Source organism: Maylandia zebra, linkage group LG19 (genome assembly GCF_041146795.1).
Source record: "Maylandia zebra isolate NMK-2024a linkage group LG19, Mzebra_GT3a, whole genome shotgun sequence".
NCBI lineage: Eukaryota > Metazoa > Chordata > Actinopteri > Cichliformes > Cichlidae > Maylandia > Maylandia zebra.
Genome location: NC_135185.1, coordinates 18,986,566 through 19,014,098, shown reverse-complemented (window position 1 = coordinate 19,014,098; position 27,533 = coordinate 18,986,566). Strand labels below are relative to the sequence as shown.

General features: G+C 40.8%; 3 protein-coding genes across 4 annotated transcripts; 2 read left to right on the top strand and 1 right to left on the bottom strand.

Moving 5' to 3' along the window:
- Positions 1–97: 97 nt before the first annotated feature.
- On the bottom strand, positions 98–3,086 carry nenf (neudesin neurotrophic factor). The gene is made up of 4 exons (XM_004540019.3): positions 2,869–3,086; positions 2,670–2,730; positions 2,380–2,483; positions 98–886 (listed from the first exon to the last, which is right to left on the bottom strand). The coding sequence occupies exons 1-4, from the start codon at positions 3,007–3,009 to the stop codon at positions 710–712; spliced, it is 483 nt and encodes a 160-aa protein (XP_004540076.1). The 5' UTR covers positions 3,010–3,086; the 3' UTR covers positions 98–709.
- Positions 3,087–3,470: 384 nt separating this feature from the next.
- On the top strand, positions 3,471–10,225 carry pacc1 (proton activated chloride channel 1). Of its 2 annotated transcripts, none has more exons than XM_004540017.2 (8): positions 3,471–3,753; positions 6,211–6,337; positions 6,470–6,682; positions 8,446–8,600; positions 8,736–8,878; positions 8,978–9,119; positions 9,213–9,320; positions 9,410–10,225. In XM_004540017.2, exons 1-8 carry the CDS (start codon positions 3,718–3,720, stop codon positions 9,569–9,571), a joined length of 1,086 nt encoding a protein of 361 aa, XP_004540074.1. In that variant the 5' UTR covers positions 3,471–3,717; the 3' UTR covers positions 9,572–10,225. The 2 variants fall into 2 exon arrangements, with proteins under 2 accessions (XP_004540074.1, XP_014265278.1); XM_014409792.2 differs by having other exon boundaries at positions 3,472–3,753; positions 6,211–6,334.
- Positions 10,226–10,786: 561 nt separating this feature from the next.
- Positions 10,787–27,520, top strand: znf106a (zinc finger protein 106a). The gene is made up of 22 exons (XM_004540016.3): positions 10,787–10,892; positions 13,536–13,618; positions 13,899–13,960; positions 15,432–15,626; positions 16,619–18,493; positions 18,583–19,027; positions 19,128–19,197; positions 19,300–19,454; positions 19,802–19,862; positions 20,077–20,388; positions 20,782–21,571; positions 21,782–21,822; positions 22,339–22,484; positions 22,586–22,720; positions 22,812–22,928; positions 23,243–23,434; positions 23,638–23,700; positions 23,796–23,915; positions 24,033–24,104; positions 24,794–24,865; positions 24,980–25,126; positions 26,031–27,520. Exons 2-22 carry the CDS (start codon positions 13,565–13,567, stop codon positions 26,085–26,087), a joined length of 5,181 nt encoding a protein of 1,726 aa, XP_004540073.2. The 5' UTR covers positions 10,787–10,892; positions 13,536–13,564; the 3' UTR covers positions 26,088–27,520.
- Positions 27,521–27,533: the final 13 nt, after the last annotated feature.

Below are 27,533 nucleotides of genomic sequence, written 5' to 3'. Positions count from 1 at the left end.
CCTGTTTGGAGGTGACAGCAGAGAGGGCTGTCATAAAGAGATCGTGTCAAGGTAACACAGTTGTGTGTGGTAGAACACGGATGAGACCAACAAAAGATTAGAACATTTTCAGACTTTAATGAGAATTGTAGACGAACAAGTTGAATACATGTGGACCGATGAACACTAACAAAGCTGCAGATTTATTGTTTCCTAAACATAAATATTCCACTGAGTCATTCACATAATTCATTTAGTTTCACAGTAAAATACAGAGTTCAAAAAATGAATTGATTAGTGACAAAAATAATCAGCTACAGTCTCTCATTTATAAAAATAAAACAAAACACTGCAGCTACAGTGCATGAAGATTATTTTAAGTTTGGAAGGATCTTTGAGCTCCTAATGTTTAGAGTATGAAATTAAATGGCTTAGAGCACTGTGAGAGGAGCAGGAGGCATCTTGATCTGTGCTTAAACTTCTTTAAATGTGTCTCCGGGAGACCGTTAACTATCTGCATACTCTTACTCCAAAGTCCCCGCTTTTTATCTTAGTCAGATGATACAACAGGTATTAAAGTAGTTGGTGCACCGTAAACTGGTCAAAGCTATTAAAGCGCTATTTAATTCTCAATCTTGAGTCAACAGGATAATGCTTCTCCTATTATTGCACATGTATCAAACTTCTTCATCGCGATTCTTGTCAAGTAAAGTGACCACATGAAATTACATTAAAATTCATCTTTGATTTGAAAATGAGGCTGGTCCTCAGGTTTGAAGTCTTTGTTGGGACTTCCATCCTCGTTCAGGATACGGGATGCTGTGTAACCCACAATGGGATACTTGGCTTTGTAGGTGCCTTCAAATATACTGTCCAGAGACTTTAGCTGCTCTTCAGTGAGGCCTGTCTGTGGAGGTGAAGATAATTAAGGAACATTAATCAGTGCTTTTTTAATATATGTGTGTTTTTTAACCTTTGAGCATTCTGACTTGTGGAAAAGCTCGGAGACCTGTACCTGGGAAAAGGGGTGCGCTTTTTGGGAAAGCTATGCTTGCCTATTTGCCCCCTTTTATTTATTTCGTTTGCTAAGAGTTAGAAAGAAAGACTATTAGCACTTATGCAAAGAACATACTTAAAACAGCGAGATGATTACTTCAGTCTTTTACAATAAAAAGTGATCTAAATGAACTTTTACTTTAATAAAAGTTGATATAATCGCATTAGCACAGTGTTGTTTATGTTCCCTAAAAGATCCTATTTATTCACCTTAGTTTCACCTCATATTTTTCACACAGCTGTCAATACCTCACCTGCACCTGGGTCTGTGAAACTGTCCCTTTAAATGTATTTCCTATGAATCATAAGTTGTCTGAAATGTTCAAATGGTGACATTTTGTAAGGAAGTCTTGCATTTTTTCACCTTTTATGGCCTTTGGTGTTACAGAAACTTTGTGATTTATTGTTTTACTTGCTCCAGTCACTTTGCTTTTTAAAGTGTCTACACCGGGGGAAAATGTAGTCAGAGCATTAATGAACTATTGTACAATCCTGTCCAAAAGCCTTGAGCCACACCTCATCCTTTATCTTATGCTGGGAAAATGGGAAATTAGTGCAGTGATTTATTGAAATATGTTTGCACATACATGGAAACACAGAATGTGAGTGAAAAACAGAGTTTACACAAATCTAAGGAGCATGAAAGTCAATATTTGTTATGACCACCTTCATTCTTCAGCACAGTCTAAACTTAGTCAGCAGTGTCTTCGTCAGTTTTCTTGTAATTTCTTTAAGTAGTTCTCAAGAACAATTCTCCAGGCTTCATGAAGGATATTCAAATATCTTCTTTGGATGTTCTTCTGTTGTTCTCTGTCCAGATGATCCCACAGTGCTTCGTTAACGCTCAGTTATAGAGTTTTACTGTGTGTTTTTCTACCCTGGTATGCTTTTCCTGCACTAACAGTGTGTTTGGGATCATTGTCATGCTGAGCAATGTGTGACACTGCCCCACCCCACATAATGGTGGGATGGGAAAATGTCTCATATGTAGAGTGAGACTGTTGGATGAGCTACAATGACTCATATTAACAAAGAAAAGGAGAGCGGCACACTGTGCTGTACATTCTTTATCTCAACAGAAACTGCCTATTCTTTGATGAAGAAGATAAAACTGGTAGAAATTTTCTGTTATCTAGTTTTTTTTTCTTATTTCAAAAAATAGATATGTATTTGTTGCATTTAGTGTCTTCATCCTCCCCCTACCTGTTACATTCAATCTGCACGGCCAAAAAGAAATTTTGGGGGGGGAATCTCTTGCATTAAATGTCAAGTAGAGCAGAATATAAAGAAATGAGGGGTGAATCAAGAGTTTTGCACAGTACTCTACGTTCAGCTGAAACTCACAGTGTCTGATGTCAAGTCTGCGGGGTCCAGTGACATCTTGGCCACAGCTCGAGTGGAGTCCTTACCTACCAGCGCATTATATGGAGCATCTTTTCCATAAAACTCTGGAATGGGTGAAATAAAATGCACATTAAAATCAACGCGCTGACAGCAGAGACTAATAAGCAAATGACCCGAGTCAGGTTAGTTTATAGAGAAAGCCTTCTAATGTGTTAAATCACTTTTTATTAGAACTGACTTTAATGACCGATTTGAATCCAGGAGTTAGATAATGTTTTTTCTACATCTACCTTTTCCCTTGGTGACATCAAACACAACCCCTTTTACTGCCATATAAATAGGCTGGCCCTCCTATAATAGGAAAAGAAAGAGCGATGATAAATATAGATGACTCTTAACAAAAACAACAAAAAAAAATGCACGCACAAGTAGACACGCGAGTTCATTTTCAGCAGCACATGCCGGGATTTTATTTCTCCAACAGTTTACCTCGCTGCCGTCGTATCTCTGCAGCTCCTCCTCGGTGAATAAACGGACAGGTTTTGGAGCAGTTTTGTGTTTTACTTTAGCATCTTCCGCTAAAGCCACGGCGAGGATGATAAATAAGACACAAAATCGCGCTGTTGCCATGGCAAGGTCGTTGTTTAAACAAGAAGTTCAGGCGGAAACTTCTTCATCCACTTCCCTTTCAATGCCCAGGTACTCTCTGGTCGTGATGCATTTGAAAGCCTCGGAAATTTCACCGACATTATTTTAAACCAGTTCTCGCTGATATTTGTTTATATTCTGGACTATAAGCAATGAAGATGTGATTTTTGTGCATTTATTTGTCATTTGTATAGATTTTATTTAGACATAAATTAAAAAAAATGTCATAAATATCTTATGAAAAACATAACACCATAGTCAAGTTCATTTGAGTAAAAAATAAACTTGTAGGAATGGGGTGGCTTTTCAGTAAAAATGCGGTTTCTTGTCGCAGTAGTATGTTGTTGTTTTTTTTAGATAAATGAGTTTTCTCATAAGTACATGAACGCAGCATTAGGAATCAACCTAAGGTAACGAGCTAGGACACAAGGAAGCCACAACAAGGAAACAAGATCGCATTGAATCGCGGCCCATGGGTCCCCTGTTATTATCGTGGGTTGGGCCTTTATCTACTTCTCCAAAACCCCCAGGGGTGGGTGCTGGTGTTTTTTTTTTTTAAACTGTGAGACTTGAGCTCGGTGGAATGAGGTGTTTTTAAACATGTCAGGTTTATTAGGAGCAATCTGCTGAGTTGGCACAAAAAGCTTGAAGAGCTGCTTTAGGTGAAGTCACTGGAAGTTCCGCAGAGGAATGCTCAGAAAAGGAAGGTCCCTCTCATACCAGGAGGTAAGTTACAAGTTCCTTCGTGTTTGTGTTTCACTCTGAAATCTTTCATGTTTGTCTCAGTAATCACAGGACTGCTACAGACTGTAGGCTTCTTTTTTTATTGTCTCTGAGGACAGCAGTAAAGTCTTTTTTCTCTCGCTGTGTCCATGCTCCTGTCGGGCGTATTTGGCATCATGTGACTGAGCAGCCGTTTCCTGACTTCATGTTTCCTTTGGGTTTCAGCTATAGTTGCAGTATTCATTTAGATTATTCGCCAGTTCTTATTTTAAGCTTTAAAATAGCTGCAGAAATGGCGTAAAACCTTTTAAAACCACTGGTCGGTATGGCCATTTTAAAGCCTCGCTTGCATTTGGAGCCAGCGCTGACTTGGTCATTAAGTTTGTGGTGCTGTCAGGTGTTTTCATTGTTTAGGTTCTCCTCACTGAAAGATGGTTTGGACATAATGTAAAACAGACAGTGTGATACTTTTTTTTAAAATGTGTATTTTTGTTGTTGTAAGTACATTTACCTTTAACTTATAACCACTGACCTTAAATATCAACACCAGATAAGTTAAACTGTTTTGTCATTGGAGTATTTGATTACAGGTCAGTGAAATGAAAGAAACAGTAATCATTGTTGTTGTGACTAAATGTCAGGTTTGTAGAAGGCAAAAGTAGTGAAATGTTACTGTTTTCTATATTTTGTAATTTCTTTTGAGACAGGGGGTCTTAAAAGAAGGGGTTAAAGTGGGATTTAACAGATTTAACAGATGAGGGAATCCGAAAATTATTTAAAGAAAATAATTACAAGATGTGAAAATTTGTACTGTGCGCTCGAGCAGATTTGTTTTGTGTGTGTGTGTGTGTGTGTGTGTGTGTGTGTGTGTGTGTGTGTGTGTGTGTGTGTGTAACCATGATCGGCTGACCTGTGTCCCTGCTTCTCTAAGGTTCACTGCTCTTTGTGGACTTAACTGAACTAAGTCCTAAAACTAGACTTGAAAACAACATTTTAGTTAACAAAAATGAAAAACTAAACCAAATTAAGTAAAAAAGTAGAGGGAAAAATATTAAGCTTTAGTATCTGTTAGTTTGATAAAGTTTCAATAATAACTCGCCCAATGAGACATTGATGGACATCGACCAGCTGTGTCCAAAAATTTTGAGTCACTGCTTTCCCAAAGTTTTGGGTTTTTATTGAAATATCTGAGCTCATTTTCCTAAATCCTGCCTCTGACGCGTGCCCTCCATAGAGTAAGAATTAAAAAGATTAACTAATAGAACTAACTTTTAGAACTAATCCTGAAACTAGTAAAAACTAAAATAAAATTAAACATCTTCCAAAAATAAAAACTAAACTCACACAAGAAAATGTGCTGAGGAAACTAAAAACTAGTAAGTTAAAAAAAAATAAATAAATAAAAAAAGTCAAAATGGAAAAATAAAAACCAATTTGAAAATACGATACTATAATAACTCTGATATATACAGATCTGCTGTTTGATATAACCTGACATTGAGCATGAAAACTGCAACCTGTCAGCAAAAACAAACTGATGTTATATATGATATGAAAACATGTAACTATAACAGATGTTTACATACTACTAAAATATGACAAGTTAACATGTGGAAGATGAATACATTGCAACTAAAAGGTGTGGCGTTACTGAGAAGGGAACAATATACCAAAAACAATAGTGTATGTATGTGTGTATATATATATGTATATATATATTACATATATATTACATATATACATATATATATATATATATATATATATATATATATACATAAAACTTACTGTCTTTCAGGTATTCACCCAATAAAGGACCACGAACTCAATAGGTTAAATGCCTTTCAGGCACCGCTACAGTCTGCACCTGTCCTGTTTAGTGGCTGCTCCATACCACAGGACAGACTCAATGACTGCAGTTTAGAACAGGATCAGCATCTCCTGTGGAAGATTATACTTCCCCAGAAGGGGCCGAGTGAATTCTGAGGTGTTCAGAGACATTCAGTCTGCTTAAATCCAGCTAAATGCAGCCAACTGTTTCACAACACAGACGGACAATGACCTAAAACATGGATCCAAAACAAACCTTTATTTTGTTTATTGAAGCAAAGAAGTGGACAAGTGGATTATTTTTGTTGAGGACTAAACTTCAGACAGAAAGGCCCACATACAAACAGCAACCGAAAGTGGCTCCAGTAAAGGCCTCAAAGCATTAAAAAGGAGGAAACCCAGCAATCTGATGTTGTCCATGAGTTCAAAACTTTAGGCCGTCATTGCCAGCAAAGGGTTTTGTATTAGGTTTGATTCATCATTAACTGAAGATCTCAGAGTGCTATTCCACTCCACTTAAAATGGATACAAATGTGACCCCACCTTAGTAATTGTTAGGATTTTAAGTATAGTTTTACTATACTTGTAACCAGAAATAGGTGTTTAAATGTTCTTTTTTTAACCCTACAGTTCAATGATGAGGATGATGAAGGGGGGGGAGATGAAGATGAAGGCAACGCACCGTCTCCAGTCTTTTTTGATGATGCCACTGAAGACCCGGAGCATGAGAAGCCTGATAGCAGCATCTCACAAAGTAGTAGGAGACGTGTTTCTGCACCACATGCTGGACACTCATTACACTGATATATTTTTTATTGGTCCACGCTTTTGTGGCATGTAATTGGATTTGTCCACTCAGATTCCTGTCTTTACCCCTTTGTCCCTACAGCACAGGATGACGTTAGGGGGCCCAATCCACCTATGAGATTCAGTAAAACCTGTCTGAAGAATTTCTTCACGGTGGTGCTCATCTTCATCTACCTGCTGCTGACTGCGGTGGCAGCATTCCTGGCCTACCAGACGATCTCTGACTTCTTGGAGAAACTTAACAACCCCGTTATGTCCGTCATTTACAAAGAGGTTGACTCATTTTCATCTCCTGGTTAGTATGAATGATACACTTTTTGGGGCATATTTTAGGACTATGACTGGGTTAGTGGGTGTTAAGTGTGCTGTTATGTCCAAAACATAGAACAACAGGTAACTCATTTCATCCAGAAAATACAGATTGCACTACACAGCAGCACTTCATATTTTTTTTATAAGCATTTAAATCTGCCTTTATCAGCATTTAGCAGGAACACATGCTCTTCATGTAGTGGTTGTCGTGGCACTAGATGGAATAGTATCTGAGTATACAAGGGGATATAGCTGATTAACCATGCCATTAAGATATGGGACAGAGATTTTGAAGCTAAGTGAGCAGCTGAATGTCTTCATGAAGAGAAAGAGCACTACAGATGGCCTGTATTTATATAGCGCTTTACTAGTCCCTAAGGACCCCAAAGCGCTTTACATATCCAGTCATCCACCCATTCACACACACATTCACACACTGGTGATGGCAAGCTACATTGTAGCCACAGCCACCCTGGGGCGCACTGACAGAGGCGAGGCTGCCGGACACTGGCGCCACCGGGCCCTCTGACCACCACCAGTAGGCAACGGGTGAAGTGTCTTGCCCAAGGACACAACGACCGAGACTGTCCAAGCCGGGGCTCGAACCGGCAACCTTCCGATTACAAGGCGAACTCCCAACTCTTGAGCCACGATCGCCCAGAATGGGATGTTTGCTTTGAGAGTGTCGATGGAGAAATATAGAGACGGTCAGAAGGAGTTTCAGTGTTTCTGTGGATCAAGAGAAAGCATTTGATAATGGAGAGGAGTGTCAAAGGTGATTTGCAATCGAAGGATAGCAGCACTAGAGAAAGGAAAGGTTTACAAGATAGTAGTGAGACCTGCTATGATGTATGATTTTGAGATAGGAGGCAGAGCTGGAGTTGTCAGAGTTGAGAGGTTAAAATGTTCAATGGGAGTGACCAGTGTGGACAAGATTAGAAATGAGTCCATCAGAGAACCAGCTCAGGTTGAGCAGGATGGTGGATATAGCTGCCAGGCAGGAGGAGAAGAGAAAGACCACAGAGGAGGCTCATGGATGTAGTGAAAAGGACATGCAGAGGGTTTGTGTGACAGAGGAGGATGCTGGGGATGGGGTGAGATGGAGCCAGATGATCCACCCTGGCAAAGATTTTAGAAATGAATACTTCTTTGCTCCTTTTCATTATCACACCTGGCCTGTTTTCTATCGCGATAAACCCCAAATTATTGTTGGTGACAAAATACTCAATAATTGAATAACACTGTGACAGAAGGCAGGCGCTAGTTATGTGTGAATAATTTGTATTGCCTGCTGTGTGGCCACCAGAGGGTGTATTAAATCTGAAAACTTTTCTAAAATTGCAGCTTATCAAATGTGACTTGGTCAGTTGTTGCAGACATGCAATGCAAGGTGCATTTTCTTTTTTGTGTTGTATCTTTGCTTTAGAAGATAATGTGGTTTATTCTTTAATTTTTTTTTCCAGCTAGTCCCTTAAGCCTTAAATCTCCATCTGAAAAGACATCCATGAAAATAGTCAGCAACAGCTGAACAAATCCTGTTCTCTGTGGATGAGAGACACATGGAAGAATTTTGAAATGCATTAAGTGTCCTCGTCTGCGTCACCAAAATAAAACGTGTTTGGAGGCACCCGTTGCAAAATTTTACATTTTTACCTCCACATAGAACAAACAAGTAAATGGCAGTGAGTCCATAAACACTGCTGTTGAAGAACATTGATGCAGACTCTGTTTACTTTCTTTGAGCAGGCATAGCTCTGTACCCCGGCAAAGCCCAGCTGCTCAGCTGTAAACATCACTACCATGACTACATCCCACCTTTAGTGGACCCCGGCAAGCCTCAAGAAGTAGACTGTAACATAAAAGAAGTGACCTACTTTGGGCCATTCGCGAACGAAACAGAGGTCAGAATTAACTTTTTTTTTATTTGGCTGTTTCTCAGACACAACCCACAAGTCTGAGCAATCCTAAAGATGTGCAGCTATAACATAACTGCAAAATTGTCTCCACTGGATTTACATACTATTATACTGTTACAGAAAAAAGCTCTGGTGGTCCGCGGGCCATCTGACGTCCGTAACAAAGAACTGATCTTCATGCAGTTCAGTCGCAATGAAACAGAGGAGGACTTCAGTGCCATCAATTACATGCTTTTTGCCAAGTTTAGTGACTTGACTGACAGGTAATCATTGTTTAATAAGACACTCGAAGCTTGATGTTTTGCAAAGTGTTAACAGTGATTTGTGTGATAGCAGCATATGTGCCTGTTTTCTGCCTGTAGTGCAAATAAATCCGAGTTTATGAGGGACTGTGAGAGGAAATACTCTATGTGGACCTTCTCTGGAGGCTTCAGAACCTGGGTCAAAATGTCATTATTGACAACATCTGGGGTAAAAAATGAAGCTGTCGAGTTTCGACAAGAGGTATTTATGTCCCAACAGTTTACATGTAGTTCCATGCACGATGACATTTGAATTGAAAGTTTTTAATTTGATTATTTATGGTGAATGGTCTAGTCTTCTGTGGTGAAATTCAACGATAAAAGGCCTGAAGGGGCACAAACCGATCAGCTCTACTTTGCCGTCTTTGAGTGGCGAGATCCTTTTATGCAGGAAATCCGACTGGTATGTTCTCACAGAAATTTTCTCCTTATTTGAATTGTGCTTGCACGAATTGCTCATTGTTCGACAAAACTTTGCTTCTTTCCAAACAGATAGTGACTGCGAATGCCTGGAGCTCTATAGCCATCCTCTGTGGGGTCTTCATGGCTCTCTTCAAAGCTGCCAATTTTGCCAAACTCACTATTAAGTGGACTATCAAGATGCGCAAGAGGCATCTGAGGAATAAAGCACGGGAACTGAACCATGTAACCTGAAACACTTTGCAGACAAGACACAATCTTACAATATCCAAACTCTAAGATCTGACGGAGCTGAGCTTTATTCTCACACAGCTGCTTTTTCCAGGTCACTACAGGCACTGTTTTTGTAATCAGTAGTGAGAAATATTAGCACGAGGGCATGCTTATGAATTACATTTGTAGATGTTACTGCTTCTCTTTTAACATGTAAGCTGGCAGTAATAACTGATTATTACTAGATTATTGTTATTGCTAGATTCATTTTCTTTAAGAGCCAATATTTAGTTACTGCATTTCAAAAGAAGATGTACTTCACAAACACCTTCTAAAACGTCCAATAAACACTGCGTTTGACACGCACACTCAAGAAAATGTTGCTGAAAGCCAAGACACTTTTAAAACTTCTTAAAAGTTGTTTTTAAGTGTAAAACTGAGAAAATGTGAACTTTTGTGTTATATCTTGGACTGGTTCAGTTCTGAAAGTGATAATACTATTTTAAAGACTCTAAAGGGATTTCTGAGAACTGTTTTTAATTTGTAGTTTGTTTCTGTAGCATATATGTTCCAGCAGTGCTGCTGTTTTTCATTTAGATTCAACGTTATGCATCGATATGTTGAAATCTTGCTGTTTAAATGATTTTTCAAAATAAATATGTTTTTACTCTTGTATTTTACTGCCAAATTTAATTTTACACGGTATCAATGGGTAGACTGTCCAGACTTTATATCTTTCCCAGACGAACTGATCCTTGATTTTATCTATATGTTTGGATTTACCTTGAATAGGGGACCACAAACTTGTTAAGTAGAAAAAAATAGATGGATGGAAAACAGAAGCTTCAAGTTACTGCTGATATATGTGCTTCTACAGTGGGGTGGACTCAGTTTTACACACACTTTATTTTCATTTACTTTTTTGTTAAATAAACAGTACCACAGTGTACATACAGTGTCATGAGCAGTTGTTCATCTGGGATTTAATACTAAGACCTGGGAAGGACTAAATCCTAAATGACAGTGAGTTGTTCAGAAAGTTGTTTAAAAATTATGGAGCTGGAATGGGCATAAAGCACTGGCAATTTAATTTTTTTTTTAATTTTTATTTATTTATTTATTTATTTGTAAAGTGCCATTACAGTTATTTTTTTCTATTAGACATTTTTGTTTTTTGCTCGGTCTCTGTGTGGCGTCCTGGTTTCCTGAATCCGAAATGGTCCTGAACGCATCTTGGGTTGGTGCTCCGTTTGGGGGCGCGGCGAGGAGGCGGATGTTGTTATTAGCTTCAGCGATGGATGAGAAAATGCAGTAGTCCTACACACATCTGGATGTTGTGAAGGTAGCAATCAGTCACATCTAAGTGTCTACAGTGTGTAAAACCATTCGGTTGTAGTCGGGCTCCCTCATCACCTTTTAATTGCTAATAAGTTAAGGACATTACTGGCATGTTCATGTGGCAGCTATCATGCTGTTGCTAGCTCGCTAACTTACTAGCTTAGCTTTCAATAACAGTTCAAGTAAATTCTGCTGAATAATAATAATCATAATTCGTAATAACATTTTTTATTACTTTGGTAGTGGGATGGTCAGCTCGTATTTAAGCTAGTTTTTGAGTCACGTTATTTTGCTTTTTTGCATACTTACCAGCTAACTGTACAACTAGAAACAGCTAGGCTAACAACACTCAAGGACCCAGGACTTTATTTAACCATAAGCTAGTTTAAAACAGCAATAAAGCTGTCGCTTGACATTTACTATAAAGTTTTTATTACCTTAGTGTGTTTGATAACATCATAATAAAATGTCATGCGACTGGTGGTAAACTTTTGCACAAAGTTAGCATGCTAACTAAAATTTCCAAGTACTTTGGTCATATGTGCATTTGAATTTTAAGTATTTATTTTGGCACTGCTTTGATGATAAAGTACCTTGTTGTGATGAGCTTGGGGAAACGTCAGTAGAAGATGTTCTCTGTGGTTTCTAAATTAGATGAGATCCTAACTGTGGCATGTAAACAAACTGACTTGACATGGAACTTCTTTAACTGCCCCCTGCCTGTTTTCAAGCATTGTAGCACAGCTGCCTGATCTGCTAACATAACTGTGCAGAAGTTCACGGGATATCTAACATTGTCCTCCTGGCTGCTCTTTAGAAAATTAGCAGCTCACTCATGCGTTTTATAAATGTGTTAAAAGATAGCCCTTCAAAGGTATTTTAAGGCACTTCAAGAGTATCCATTCTTACTGTCACTATTTTACTATTTCACCTGATCACTTCTTCTGTATGGTAAAAGTTGGAAAGTTGTGTTAATGGAAATTGTGCTGTAAAAGCGAAGAAAGTGAGATCGCATAATACTTCCTGATCATCAAACAAATTATAATATTATACAAAGATAACTCAAGTAAATACAAAATGTGATTTTTAAATGATGGTTTCATTTATTAAGGGGAAAAAGCTGTCCAAACCCAGTTGGTTTAGTGTGAAAAAATAACCCACTCCGAATCATGAATTAACTATGATTAATCACATTTTTCAGAAAGCTGAGTTTAGTTTCATAAACCTGTTGAATCAAGAGGTAATTTAAATAGAATTTCTCTGATAAAGTGGGGTAGGCTAAAAAAAAATCTCAAAAAGGAATATATGATGCCATGATCTAAAGAAACAAAGTCAAATTCACTGGCATCTGACTGGAAAGGATTACAAAGCCATTTCTCTGCAATTGGGGCTCCAGTGAACCACTGTGAGAACCATTAGAAATCTGGAATAGTGGTGAACCTTCACAGGGGCAGTTGGGTTTCCAAAATTATTCCAAGAGCTCATCGACCACCATCCAGGAGGTGACAAAAGAACGAAGAACAACATTTAAAGAACTGCAGGCTTCACTCGCCTCAGTTAAGGTGTGGGATCATGATTTAACAATAAGATAGAAACAGGTCAAAATGGCTTACATGGAAGAGATCCACCGCTGATCTAAAACACCACAAAGGCTCATCTTACATTTGCTTATAGAAAATCATCCTGATGATCCCTGAGACTTTTGGGAAAATACTCTGTGGACTGATAAAATAAAAGTTGAACTGTTTGGAAGGTTTGGGTCCCGCTACATCTAATGTAAAACTACCACAATACTTCATAAAATGAACATCTTGGGAGCAAGCCAGCATGGTGGTGTTAGTGTGATGGTCTGGGGCTGCTTTGCTGCTTCAGGACCTGAACATGTAAGTGTGAAAAATATGCAAAAATAAAAAATAGAAAGTCAGGAAGTGGGCCAAATGCTTTTTAATTGAATTGTACCGTGTGTGTGTGAGTGTGAGACAAGGTTTGCCCTACTGTTTTTGTCTTTATCCACTCGTCACTCAAATATTCAACTTGTCATTGTTTGTAGAAAGGCTTGACTGCCAGTTTTTCCAGTTTCCAGGGTGGTAGTTTGTTTTTCCATACTAGTATTTTGTCGTTGTATTTAAACATTAATAGAGCTACTGCATATTTTCTCTCTTTTTCTGAATATTTTTTGGATCCCCAAATTCATAAACCAGCAGTATTTTGGGGATAAAGTAAAATCCTTCATGTGGTCACCTTCTTAAAAACAGGCAGTGTTGGTGTAGACCTTGACCAGCAGTTGACTTGTAGCCGGTGTTTATTCCTCCCCCTGTTTGTGAGTGTTGAACACGTCCAGACATCGCTCTGCCTTCTGGCCATAGAGCTGCTCTATCAGCAGACTGGAATTAGACTAGTGATCAGGTTGAACTTTGTTGGTATTTGGGCTGTGGTACCAAAGCATGTTGTTGAATAGTTAGGTGTGGTTGCTCAAAGAAAAAAAAAGCTTTGAGTTCTTTTCATTTTGTTGGTTGACGTGTCACTTTTCTTCATACAGTATGGACACTATTACAGCCCATAATTAATTGTTCTTGTGAAATAAAACTCAGGTACATCCACCCAGGGAGGCGTCACATAAGTTAAACAACACTCTCTCTTTCCGCAGTAATGGGCTGAGATTCATCTGCGTTCGAAATGACGAGAGACAGAAAGTGCATCCTCTGTGAAACCGTCTATGTCTCCAAGCAGGTAACTGACCCAGAAATTTGATTTACACTATAAATATGTCGACACTTTAAAAACAAAGTAAATAATGATAAGTATTTGATCACCGTGGCATGTATCTACACTCTCAGGTGTGCAAGGTTCTGATTAAAGATACTTGTAGTTAGGTTTATTATACCTATTTTTAACCACCTATGAGATATGAGGGGCTTTTTACTGCCTGACTAAACTAAAACTACGTGTTTTGATGTGTTTCTCTGTACCTCGCCTTAAAAAATGTTTTATTATGAATATGTACCTGCAGGAGATGGATGAGCACACGAGAAGCATGCTCCACCACCGTGAGCTGGAGAACCTTAAAGGCCGGTGAGTTTTTTTCTTTCTTTATTTTGTTACATTTATTTAAAGATAAATTGAAACGTACGTAACAAAAAAAGGTGTTTGATTTCATTACATGACTCGTGACTTTCATGCAATACTGAAAAGGTTCAGGTTATTGCGTCCTGTTTAATACTGGCTTCACAAAAATACTGGCTTCACAAGACTTTTGCCCAGATTATTTAGGTCATGAGGCACGTGTGCACACGGGCACGTGTACACAGTAATCGAGCAAGTGGATATAGGGGCAGCTGTCTCAACTGTACCACATATATTTAGACACAATCTCTCCGGAACAACAGGCATGACCGTTAGAAGGCAACTGGCTATCTTGTGACTCGCATGTAGATTACTAAAAGCATGTGGCTCTGTCGCTGAGATGGAAGAATCTCTAGAGGAGCTAACTCTGTTTCAGTTACTGGAATTTCATGCTGTTGATGTGCAAAGATGAAATCTTATTGTGTTCATCACCTAAAGCTGAATATTAGTATTTTTTAAAGAAAAGAATGTGTGAAGATTTATTTGAAAAGCACCTGTGTAGGAATATGACGGCAACAATAAACTTAAATTTAGCTCCAGCTTGTTACAGTTTTTTTTTTTGTGAGGTTAAGCTAACCCACAGATTGCATTTTCAGCACTTTTTCTGCAGCTGACGAATAATACTTGAAAAAATATTGATTAGTTGTGTGCCAGCTGCACGAGAGGTCACAAAAAGGCAGCATGCCATGACACAGATTTGAAAAAGAAGTTGAGAAGGAGCCAGCAAAGTCACTGCCCCTATCAGAATCACAGGATGGCATACTTGGGAGAGGTTTTGAAGTGGAGGCTAGAAGCAGCTGCACACAGCTCCAATTACACAGGCTGTGCATTGGATTGGTCGGTACAATCCACAGGTCTGTGCTAATAACACATGCTGGCCTGAGAGGGGGCTGGGTCCTGGCTCATGGAACACAGAGTGAGGTCATATACAGACATTGCCTTCTGTAGAGTCTCAGAGCGCAGCGGACACCATCATGAGGGCGCACTAGGCTGCAGACGCCGGGCTACTCTCCCCTCCACGCGTCCCAGTGCTGCACTGCTTGGCTGGACATAAGCGGGACAGCTAGATTAGCATGCTGCCTGAGTCCAGCCTTGCTGCTCCTCTTCCTGCCCTCACCCTGCCACCCATGGCCTGCTGAAGAAAGGAGAACACGATCAGGATGATAACGATTATTTTTTATGAGATAAAATTCTAAGTTAGCGACCTCCTGATCTGTAACGGATAGAGAATTTGGACAAGTAATATTTTCAAGGATTGTAGAGTATTCTCCTTTCCTGATTTTATGAAGACTTTAAAGTAACAGAAAGTAGAGCCAGAATATATATTTGCGAGCTCTGCAGGCAGGAAAACCGAACCAGACAAGTTTAGCGCAATGCCCGAAGGAACGATTGAACGTCCGCTCTCTCCTTCCCTCCCCAGGGACTGCGGACATGAGTGCAGAGTCTGTAAGGTGAAGGTGGTGAGTCTGACTGATTATGCCAGCCACATTTCCAGCCCCATGCACAAGCAGAATGTGGAGGCTGCTGACCAGAAGCCTCCTGGGCTCGACCATGAAGAAGACTACTTCGATCAGGAATTGGTGGACTTGATTGAAAAGAGAAAAGAGAAGATCAGGTAAAAGAAAAATAGCTACTCGTTTGGTTTAAACACAAAATGTTGTCTAGGATTTTAAATCAAAAGTCTCCAGGAGAGTCACAGATGACTTTTATGAAGCTTTTATGATTTAAATAGTGATACCTTACAAGCTTGTGTATGTGTGTGTGTATATACACCATGTATAGTCACATTTTGCTCAGTGGTGCTCAGAGGCCTCTTTTAGCCACAGCTTCACATTATGCTGCAGCTGGAGTCGTATGTCAGGACTGAAGGCTATAAAAAAAGCATGACTGCACATACAGGGTTCAGACACAAGCAGTTTGATGCTTTTATTAAAGAGTAAAACACAAAAACCTTCACTTCAGCCCTTTTTTGTACTTTAATTTCTAAAATTCATGTTTTTTTAAGCCAAAACTAAAATGTCACACTAATTGCACTATTAGACTATTTCTTCAAATGAGTCTTTTCTATGCATATTTGGTATAATCCCCCAAAATACCTTATAATAATGTGTGATTGCTGATCCATATGAAGATATGTGAAGGAAAACGCTGTCAATTTGTCACATACCAGACATTTTCCCTCTGCTGGTTGGTGCATGTAATTGTCAGGAAGACTCTCTGAAATCATAATTTTATTAATGCGTTTTTAATTTAAAGCAAATGAATTGCTCTAATAATGACTTTCAGCGTCAAACAAACTTTTGAAATTATTATGGCAAACCTGTAGGTGGGATTATTTGCTTTTGATGTGAAGTCTAATAAAAAAAAAAGTTAAAACAATCGAAATTTTCCATCCAAATTCACTCTTCTTCTTTAAGCTTGACAGTGTGTATTGTATCACCCACACAGAGCGGCAATCCTCCTCACGTATTTCTAAGTTTAGTTCTTTCTCTCATTTTGTGTTAATGCCTCATATATTATTACTTTTTGTTTTGAATGTTGCAAGTTGGATGTAAGGGCAGCTGTAAATATTTGCTTGTATTTCATTTATATTACTGTTATTTCCAGAAAAGAGAAGGAAGCTGCTGCTGCAAAGCTAGCAAAAGATGAAGAGGATAAAAGGAGAAAGGAGGCGTTTCAGCAGAGGTTAAAGGAAGCTAAAGAGCGTTACTCCTTGCAGCGTGGCTGGCAGCAGCCGGGACAGGGATTCGGTGGGTCTAGTCACCACAGGACTTGGTACAAAAGCAACCAGTATGACTCCAAAGCAGGGGAGATACAACCCTGGAACCAGAGGAAACAGGGGAAGAGCGCCACCTGGCATGCTCAGGAGCCCCCCAACTTAGAGAGGTGGGCATCTGGAGAGTTTGCTGGTAGAAGCTCAGATAGTCAGGAAGCTCGAAGCAACAAGACGTGGGGTCATTGTGCATTTCCTGGCAAAAATGAAAATCGATTTCCGTGGCTCAGCAACGGAGGCAGTAGAAATGGGCTCTATGGGCAAAACAATATTTCCCAGTACACTCAAAAGAACCGGCACATGAGCTTTTTGGAGGCTCCTCGTATGTATCCACCTCCCCCTGTCTCTTTGGCCCAGGCTGTGAATCAGTTTCAGAATACAGGTAATGACCAACCAGGTCAGGCCAGTGCTGGGCTACAGAAGGGGGATGGCCAACCAGCAGAATCTGATATTAATAGCAGTAAAAGCTCTAAGACTTTGGGCAGCAATCCGAAGATTGACAAATCCTGTCGCTGGTCACCCTATCCTGTGAAGGGTTTAGAGTCTGTGCCACATAAAGATACCGGTCCAAAATCATCTGAGGAATACCCAAGAGCCCCCAAACCTCAAAACAAAGCACCGGAAGCCACTGGTTTTAACAGCCAGTCACAATCTGAAAAGGAATCAAGTCTTTTGCCTTTAAGTAGACTGGAAGAAAAAGGGAGGCACAAAACAAACCCTGCAGTCAAACCTAGAGATGGGAGTAGCAGTAGAAGCAGCAGTTCACAGAGAGATGGCCACCAGAATTCAGCGTCTAATTGGTACAATCAGAATGCAAATAAGTCATTGCTAGATCGGAAAATGTCCTCAGCTCCTGGAATCAGCAGTGTGGCTCATCTCAGCAAGATCCCCAGTCAGGCTCAAGTGCAATCAAAACCAACTGGAATCCAGAGTGAAGTCAAGGCTTCACTGACTGGGTCCTTTCAATCACGGCAACAGAAGCTCCCAGAATCAGTTAAGCATGCCAAACAAATTGTGTTAGAAAAGAAGGGCTCTTTAAATACATTTGGTAATAACATAAAAGTGGAAATGACACAGCACAGTGTCGAGGAGCCGCAAACGAATCAGGTACAGAGTCAGACTGGAGTGAACAAAGAGATCAGCTGCAGGCAGAATGCAGTAAAATCAGTGTTACCTGATCCAGTTGGGTCAGAAAAGCTTGCTTTGACATCTTCAGACAGCAGTCAGTTTCTCCAGTCACTGCAAGTTAGCACCTCTACTGTGGAGACCTCCAAGCTGGCAGAATCAGGCAGGGAATACGAGGAGAACAATAAGAAAGTGGAAAAGCAAAGCTGCTCAGTTGTTGCAGATGAGGCCATGCAGGTCAGTGAGGCAGGGCAGAGCTCAGAGAGTGACACCTCCAGAAGTGGTGACGCACAGACTCATGCATCAAGTCTGTCCAAACTTGACCTGCCTCCAGTTTTAAAACGTGACCTCACCAAACATATCAGCTCCAAGAGCAAAACAGTCGGCCACGAGCCCAACCTGAACATTGCCAGACGGGTGCGTAATGTGAACGAGTCGCGGAGAAGCGACACCGAAAAGGATTCAGGGCTCAAGCCAACTGTGCGGCAGCTCATCAGCTCCTCTGGGTCTCGGCGCAATGTTAACTGGGAACAGGTGTATCACGAGGTCAGGAAGAAACAAGACAAAGGAAAAGGCATGCCAAGGTGAAATTATAATCTCATCTTTAAATTTTTAAATACATTTTGATTTCGATTTGATTTCAGTTAATACAAGTTTATGTTCTGTCTTTCAGGTTTGGCATTGAGATGGTTTCATATGAGCAGGAGTACCAGAGCCAAGAGGAGGGTGACATACCGCTGCTGGAGGGTTTCCAGTGGGAGTCATTGATGGACGTCTCTTACCAGGGCCCCTCACGAAAACGCTCCTTATCAGAGAGTAGCCTCGCTCCTGCGTCCACGCACAACCTCTTTACATCCCATATATCAAAGGAAACCTCACAGAGAGAAAGCTTCAACTCAGAGCAGCAGGGATCTACAGTTAATCCAAATCGCAAGTCTTCTCTAGGAAATCAAGACTGTCAGTCTCAGCCAGAGGTTGGACAGATGCTCGTTCATCTCGAGGCCAAAGCTCAGAACCAGACAGCCCTCCAGCGGTCTGACTCAGTGCTCGGGGACAGCAGTTCAGGGACGGAGCAGTGCGATGGTCTGGGAACAGCAAAGAGGCGGAGAGCAGCCGGGGTGAGCTTAGGAAACGGTGTTCTCATTTTTATTTGTGTATTTGTTTTTTGAAAGGACAAGCAGAATATGTCATCGTGACTGCTTTCTTTCTTCTCTGTAGGATGCTCTGAGTACAGAGTCTTCATGCATAGAACATAATAGCAAAAGACAGAAGGTCAAATCGAAAAGAGGTTAGTAGGCTAAAAAAACCAAGAATCTCTGGGGTTATAATTCATTTTCCTGTCATGGTTTAGCTGCTTGTGTTTCACATCTGTGTTTTGGGCTTGCTGCAGAACGTTCGCACATTGACCAGCTGTTGGCAGTGTCTCTGCGGGAGGACGAGCTCAGTCGCTCCCTGCAGACTGTGGACACCAGCCTGATCCAGGCCCGGGCTGCGCTGGAGGCCGCCTACATGGAAGTGCAGCGTCTCATGGTGGTTAAACAGCAGGTCTGCACACAGCTGAACTCTATTATTCAAAAACTCTCTCTCCGCACAGTTACGTGCTTTTAGGTGTTTAGTGTCTAATGCCAACGCATTATAACAAAAAGGGCCTACACCTAAGGACTCACAGAGAGTTTGTGTTGGCAAGCATTTTGTTGTCTTGCCAGCTACTTCACATTAATATATAACCCCAAGTCTCACTATTTAAACGATGGTCTTGCGTTCCATGTGAATTTAATTTACTTCTAAAAGTTAGGGATTAACGTTAGGATTTATACTTTCTATGCAGTTTGTCTTTGAAGATAACATGTTCCCTGCCTAACCATTGTTTTGTATGGCTTTGTCTTTCACAGATGATTGTAGAGATGAGCACCTTAAGAAACAAGCGCATTGAGTTACTAAAAGGGATGCAAGGTAAAAACATGTGCAAAATACATTTGGTCACTTGTACCAAATGTCTATTACTACAAATTACTACACACTAGATTCAATTAAAAGCCAGTTCGTATTCTACTATAGTTAAAAATAAGTTTATTATATTTGTAGCAGTAATGGAACAAATATAGTTTACAGAAGAAGCTATGATTGGTGGAGTAAGCTTTTTAATCATGGATTTCTTTTTATACAGGTACGATGGAGGAAGCACCTCAGATCAAACTGAAAGAAGAAAAGATGGATACATTTGAAACTGAGGCACACGTACCCTCCTCTGTCACACTTTCCTCTCTTGTGGAAACTGCTGTCCACAGTCCCAATCGTGCTGCAGAGTGTGGCTCTCCCCCCTCCTCCAGCCTTCCCTTGATGTCTGTAGCTATCAAGCAGGAGCCCCTGTCCCCTGTTCATATCAGCTCAGAGCCGGACCTTGCGGACGCTTTGACCAACTGTGCTCACAGCACCACCCCGGAGCTGCCGGTCACTCCTGCCAGAGCCTCCTCACCAGGTAACATTGCTTTTCCCAGACCCTAAAACAGCATCCCAGATCTTACATCTCATTGATCACTGTGATCAGTGATCTCTCTCACTGATCAATGAGCTCACCTAGATGTCTAAAAGACCAACAAAAAGTAAAAAGCGTTAAAAGGTTTTTATGTCACTAAACTAAACACAATACAAAAATCAGCTTTGCAAATATTTTACAAGCATTCTGGACACAGTGTGTTTATCATGAGAAATACTGCATGTGAATCTAATCTTTACAAGTTTTTACACATACTGTTTGGAAGAGTCCATCATGTGTTATTTGTATTACTTGAATAAAAGGATATTGTTACGTAGGAGATTTTACTAAATAAAGTAACAGACAATTTTGGGTTATTTGTGCTGCTTGTTGCAGATTTCGCCGTCAACTTCCAGGCTTCCCCTGAAAGACACCCTGAGCTGTACCCGTCGAACTTTAGAGAGCCTGCAGACTCCAAGGAGAAGTCGCTAACACTTATTGAGACAACGGAAAAAGCCATACAGACAGCAAGGAACAGTCTCACCTCTTTAGCTGACACAAAAAGCCCCCTTAAGCCTCTATTACCCATTAGAGACTGTGAGGTTAATGACTCTGCAGACATCCCATCCTTTAAATCCCCTTTAGCCCCCTCAATCCTTAATATCCCTGCCTCTCCATCAGAGCTGAGGACTGGAAAGCGCGTGAGGAAGCTGAAGAAGAGGAAGGCATTGAAGAAGGCTCAGGGGACAGAGCAGTTTGAAAGCAGTGACACTGAGATGGATGAAGAGGCCTCACGGCCGAGATGCCCCCGAACGCGTAGGAGACCTAGCGGAGGCTCTCAGGTCAGTACGTCCAGTCTCCCTACAGAAGACAGAGAGGGTGACATGAACATAGAGGGTGATAAGAAGCCACTCAAGATGCTGTTTCCAAGTGCCAAATTAGAGAAGGCAGAGCAGAAGTCCCCAGCAGAGCTTCCTCATGAGGCCACCGCTGATATTATGGTGAACTTGGATTCAGAGGAAAGCACGGAGGTCACTGTTGCCGGACAGCAGCCCCAAGTGAATGTTCAAGTTCAAATCCCCCCTCCAGCCCCAATCGCAGACTCCTCCAGTCCTGAGCCACGGAGCCTGGCCTGCAACGAGGTCTCCTCCACCAGTGACATGGATTTGTGTAAATCATCTGAGAGGTGAGTCGCTGTCGCAATTTCAGCTCAGTGTGAACTCATATGAGCAAAAATACTTGTTTCTACAGACTTAAAGACTTAAGTGGGATTTAAAAAAAGCTAATTGCAAAATACACTTTTTTCCTAAATTATAAGATGCACAACTGCGTTTCAGAAAGGTCAGATTTCATAAGAACAAACTTTTAGATTAAACTCTAACTTTTCTCTCAACAGTGACATGCCATTTGCCATCACTTTGCCCAAGAACTCATCAGGTACGTTCATCTCTGGAGAGCAGTCGCTATGATTAAAGTTGGGTCATACTTAACCAAACATAGTTTGTACTTGTATTGTTCACATTATAAGTGACAGAAATAGTTATGTTAGGAGTGAGATAGCCTTAAATACACATAAACGTACAAACAGTAGTAGTAATAGTAGTAAGTAGTAATATTTCTATGTTATGAATATCACACTCACCAAATAAAAATAGATTCCAGTGTGCCCAATTTACTTTTTATGGGCAAAGTATTCATAGAGGTGTTATCTGAGGGCATGCATGAGTATGCAGAGATAACTACTAGAAGACACACATACACAAATACGATGCTTTGTAAACTTTTTTTTCTGTAAAGAACCACATAATTGGATCCATCTTTTGAATTAGAAATGTTAAAATGATCTGGACAGGCCCCTTATGAGTGGATGTACCTGCTGTAAGATCATTTATGTCAGTTTCCTCACTGTGTGTTTGATTGTTAAAAATTTTCCTTCATGTTTGTATTTTCCAGATGCATCATCTGACCATGGTGAAGATGAGATGCCCACTGACGGGCTGTTTGAGGGCCACCAGGAGGCGGTGAACGCCATGCACATCCACAACGGCCTGTTGTACACGTGCTCAGGAGATCGAACCGTCAAAGCCTTTGACTTGGTGGTGAGTTGTGAATGAAATAACTGCTGCTATTTGCCAGGATGTGCCTGAATATCTATTATGGAACAACGTTGCAACTTTGCTTTTCTTAAATTTTGTCGTAGAGTCATAAATGCGTTGGTACGTTCGAGGGTCACAGCTCCAAAGTGAGCTGCCTGTTGGTCTCAGCGGCTCCAAGCCTGCATCATCGCCTTTATTCTGGTTCCAGTGACCAGATCATACGCTGCTACAGCCTCAGGGTAAATCACAGGCCTTTTACTTAAACTGCCATATGTTAGTGTCACAGCAACATTGGATTATTGACACTCTGTATTTCGCTCTTGTCCACAGACACGGGAACTCGAGCAGCAGTTCTCTCTGTCTGATCGAGTCCTCTGCCTCCACAGCCGTTGGAAAACTTTGTATGCTGGTCTGGCGAATGGCACAGTGGTGACCTTTAACCTTAAGGTGAAAAATTAAGCACAAGCAGGAATGTCTCTAAAATAATGGCATTGGAAGCAATTAAGAAATAATGTGGAAACGGCCAATGTGTTGAGCTAAAAATGCTGCCACAGTGCTTGTACATTCTCCTATATGTGACAGAAAATGCAGCCCCATCAGTGTTAAATCACATACCTCGAGTAGTTTGCACATATTACTGACTTTAAGTGTGCCCTTAAATGAAAAGGTTTTGCAGCTACTTGTTTCTGCAATGATAGAAAGAAGAATCATCATCGTGAAGTGTGCTTCGCTCGATGTTCATTTTGCAATTGTTTGTTTAGACAAACAAGCAGATGGACGTGTTTGAGTGCCACGGGCCGCGGGCCGTGAGCTGTCTGGCCTCATCACAGGAGGGAGCCAGGAGGATCCTGCTGGTGGGCTCCTACGACAACACCATCAGTGTGAGAGACGCCAAGAACGGACTGCTGCTGCGCACTCTGGAGGGACACACCAAAACTGTGCTCTGCATGAAGGTAGATTACATCTGAGCTTCAACAAAGCAACTGCATTACTGCTGGAGTAAATTTCATGATATTCAAGACAACAATGACAGGATGGCATGTTATAAACCTTGATGTTTTGTACTGTTAAAAAATATAATACACAGATTATCTATGTTTGTATGCAAATTTGTGTCTTTTGTGAGTGTGTCTTCTCTTCTGCTGCTTTTTCCCAGGTGGTCAATGATCTGGTATTCAGTGGATCCAGTGATCAGTGTGTCTACGCACACAACATCCATGTGAGTCGCTGTTACAGTTTTGCGTCTTTAATTTCAGTTATTCACCATTTGAAAAAGAAGCCATGTGAAATGATTATTTTCTTACTTTGTCACAGACAGGTGAGCTTGTGCGGGTTTATAAGGGCCACAGTCATGCTGTTACAGTAGTGGCCATCCTGGGGAAAGTGATGGTGACCGCCTGCCTGGACAAACTGGTCCGTGTCTACGACCTGCAGGTTAGCATCGTCACACCATCTGTCTTTTAATAACATAAACTGCTCATGAATTTCTTTATTTATTTAATATTGACATGCCATTGCACAAGAAAATCTGAAAGCACGCTCTCTCCACAGACTCATGACCAACTGCAGGTCTACGGAGGACACAAGGACATGGTGATGTGCATGGCTATCCACAAGAACATGGTGAGACGTGCTATTTCAAGTGTTGTTTAGACACCAGTTATGACTTAATAACTCATCTATTTGGTTCTCATACAGAATATTTTTGAAAAACAAATTGTAAAGTGGGCAGCACGGTGGCACGGTGGTTAGCACTGTTGCCGCACAGCAAGAAGGTCCTGAGTTCAATTCCAACATCAGGCCGGGGTCTTTCTGTGTGGAGTTTGCATGTTCTCCCCGTGTTTGCGTGGGTTCCCTCCGGGTACTCCGGCTTCCTCCCACCGTCCAAAGACATGCAGCTTGTGGGGATAGGTTAATTGATTAATCCAAATTGCCACTAGGTGTGAATGTGCAAGTGAGTGCGAATGGTTGTCTGTCCCTGTGTGTTGGCCCTGCGACAGACTGGCGACCTGTCCAGGGTGTACCCTGCCTCTCGCCCTATGACAGCTGGAATAGGCTCCAGCGCCCCCCGCGACCCTGAAAAGGATAAGCGGAAGCGAATGAATGAATGAATGAATGAATGAATGAATGAAAATTGTAAAGTTTCATTGCTGATATGAGGAATTTCTAAGCTTTAATGTTGTCACACACCTCTACTGGGTCCTAAGTGATGATTGAGAGCGATTGGCTTTCTACAAGACATCTCTTTTCATAAAATTGTCTGTGTTATATCTCAGAAGGCTAAATCCTAACTCTAATTTTGTGTGTTTCAGATCTACACGGGTTGCTATGATGGCAGCGTGCAGGCAGTGAAGCTGAACCTAATGCAAAACTACCGCTGCTGGGTAAGACGTGTCATGGAGCAATGCTGAGAAATTTATGGATAAGTTGTGTTCCAGTCCCGTCTTTTCCTTCTGAGCTTCTCATTTTGTTTGGTTATTGGCGTTTTGTGTTTCCAGTGGCATGGCTGTTCACTGGTCTTTGGGTTGATAGAGCATCTGCGGCAGCACCTGATCAACGACCACACCAGTGGCAACTTTCAGACGCTCAAGTGCCGCTGGAAAAACTGTGAAGCGTTTTTCTCTGCGCGCAACACCTCCAAGCAGGTATAAACACATTCAACAGAACTCAACACCCAACATTTTCTTTCTTTTTGGACAGATGCAGTCAAAGTCATTTGTTCTCCATAACGAGCCATTAATATTTTTTTTCTTATTGTTGCCCTGCTCTTCCTAATAATGTTGCTTAGTTCATTGAGGTATGCACAGCTTTCTTAAGGCTCCACCACAGCATTTCAGTGAGGTTGAGGTCTGGACTTTGACTGGATTGTTGCAAAACTCAGAAGAGTTAATGCTCAGCCCTGTGACTCCGCTCCACCACCGTGTTTGACAGTCGGTGTTTCAGCTGATATGCTGTGTTTGTTTTTCACCAAATGTGGTGCTATGCATTATGGGCAAACATCTGCACTTTGGTCTGGTCTGTCCAAAGTTAACATTGTTCAAGACGTCTTGTGGTTTGTTCAGATAAACATTTGAAAACCTTTCTTTTAGAGAGAATAGGCTTTCTCCTGGCAGTCCCTCCAAGCAACTGTCATGAACTTTAACCTATTACATGCTAACTAAGGCCGTAGACTCTGAAATGTAGCTGTTGGGTTTTTTCCAATTTCTGTAAGTATTGCACGATCTGACCTTGGGGTCCACTATAATATAAACTTTCAACTGCAAATCCAGCAAAGCTAATTTATGCTATTTTAATAAATATGGAGCTGAGCGACCATAAGAGGACCATAACAACCTGTCACGAATAAAGTGTAAAAACAAATCATGTCCTGTTAGAATCTATAAATGATTCTAAAGCAATACATAGCAGGAACTTCATATTTAATGAGTGATGCTGTGTAAATATGCATTTTAATATAACCTCCTATTATATAAACGCTTACATATGCTTTGGTTGAGTACATACAAGTTTTAGAAGCTGATTTAGAGGCTGTGACTTTGTGTGTTGCAGGGAATGCTGATGCACATGCAGAAACATGCTGAGGAGGACACTGAAGTGGAGCCTTAAAGCTTCTGGTGGGAATGCCGTTTCTCCCTGAGACTTCTCTCCTTTCTTGTAACCTTTACCCTAATGTTACCCTCCCATATTGGGAGGCACGCTCTTGGGACCCACTTACCCTTAGCAGCGCTCTCGTCGAGCCTGGCGAGTGGCGTCTGACAAGTCCATCCTTTATGTTGGAATCCAACCATAATACAGTTACAAAAAAGGAGGGTTGGTTGTGCTGTTATGTTTTTTTTAAACTTTCTACAAAACACACCTTCCCCTTTTTTAGTCTGACCATTACTTCTTCTTGTCAATGACCAAAGAAAGACAAAGAAACACGTGACTTTTGTTTATTGAAGAAACTTCAGCGTAGCCGGTATCTAAGGGAGTTGCCACGCTTTTCCGATGAAACGCCAACAAAAAGCAGTTATCGTCTTCCAGATTGGTTGGCTACAATATGGCATGGGTTAAGAGATGTTTTTATCGTTGTTGTGCAGTTGTTGCGTGTCACGTTGAGCAACCTGTAGTGTGTTTTTTTTTTTTTTTTTAATTAAAGTTACCACTTATGACAATGAGCGATTTAAAGTTTTTGGAAATTCGTGGTGTTGTCTTTGAGGCTGCGTTTAACAGTGTGATTATTTGTTTTGAGGGAATTTAATTGAAGATTGATGTATTTAATGTTTGGTTTTTATTTTCTAAAAATAAAAAAACTCAAGTTCTTACAATCTCGTTGGGTCGTTTAGGATTACATTTATTTATTTGTTGTTGCTCAGTCAGGTGATTAGTGCGTTAATAGGGACTGTGTTGAAGGATTTGTCCTTTGAGAATTGACATTTGCTGTGAAAACAGAACCAAGATGTGAAGTATGTGTGCTAATCTGTGTGGATTATTTCCTCGTTGTTGTCGGCAGAGTGTTTAACCCTGTCCGGCGAACCTTGTTTTCCAAGCGTGAGTGTGAGGTGCTGTTTTTATGTCACATTCTTGTGGATTTATTTTGTATTTGGAGAATCAAGCAGAAGGCACCGGAGCTGTATTTGTTTTCCACAGTTGTCTAATAAAGTGTGGAGATAACGGATGTTTAGAGGAGGTGTTCGATGGAAGATTTCGAAGAGAAGATTTTGGATTCATCTCCCATGCCATACCTCAACCTCTTGAAAACAGGTGACTAAATCTTCTGTTAAAAGCCCAGCTGTTGCTCTCTTTGGCAGACTTGGTTTGAAGGTTGCAGCTCTCCGGGTTGCGTTATCTTTCTTTCTTTTTCTTCTTTCTTTTGAGGATTTGCCCTTAGCCGAGTTAACCTGACGTTCTCACTCGTTATTTATGATCGAGAAAAGCGTGCGCGTCACCTCTTACCTGGCATTCCTGAGTTTCTTCAAGTTTTTCTGTTGTTATCAAAGTTATGAGATGTTTTTTAAGAAAGAGAAAGTTAATAAAAATGTTTGCAACATCAGAAAAAATGCTGTATTTTTA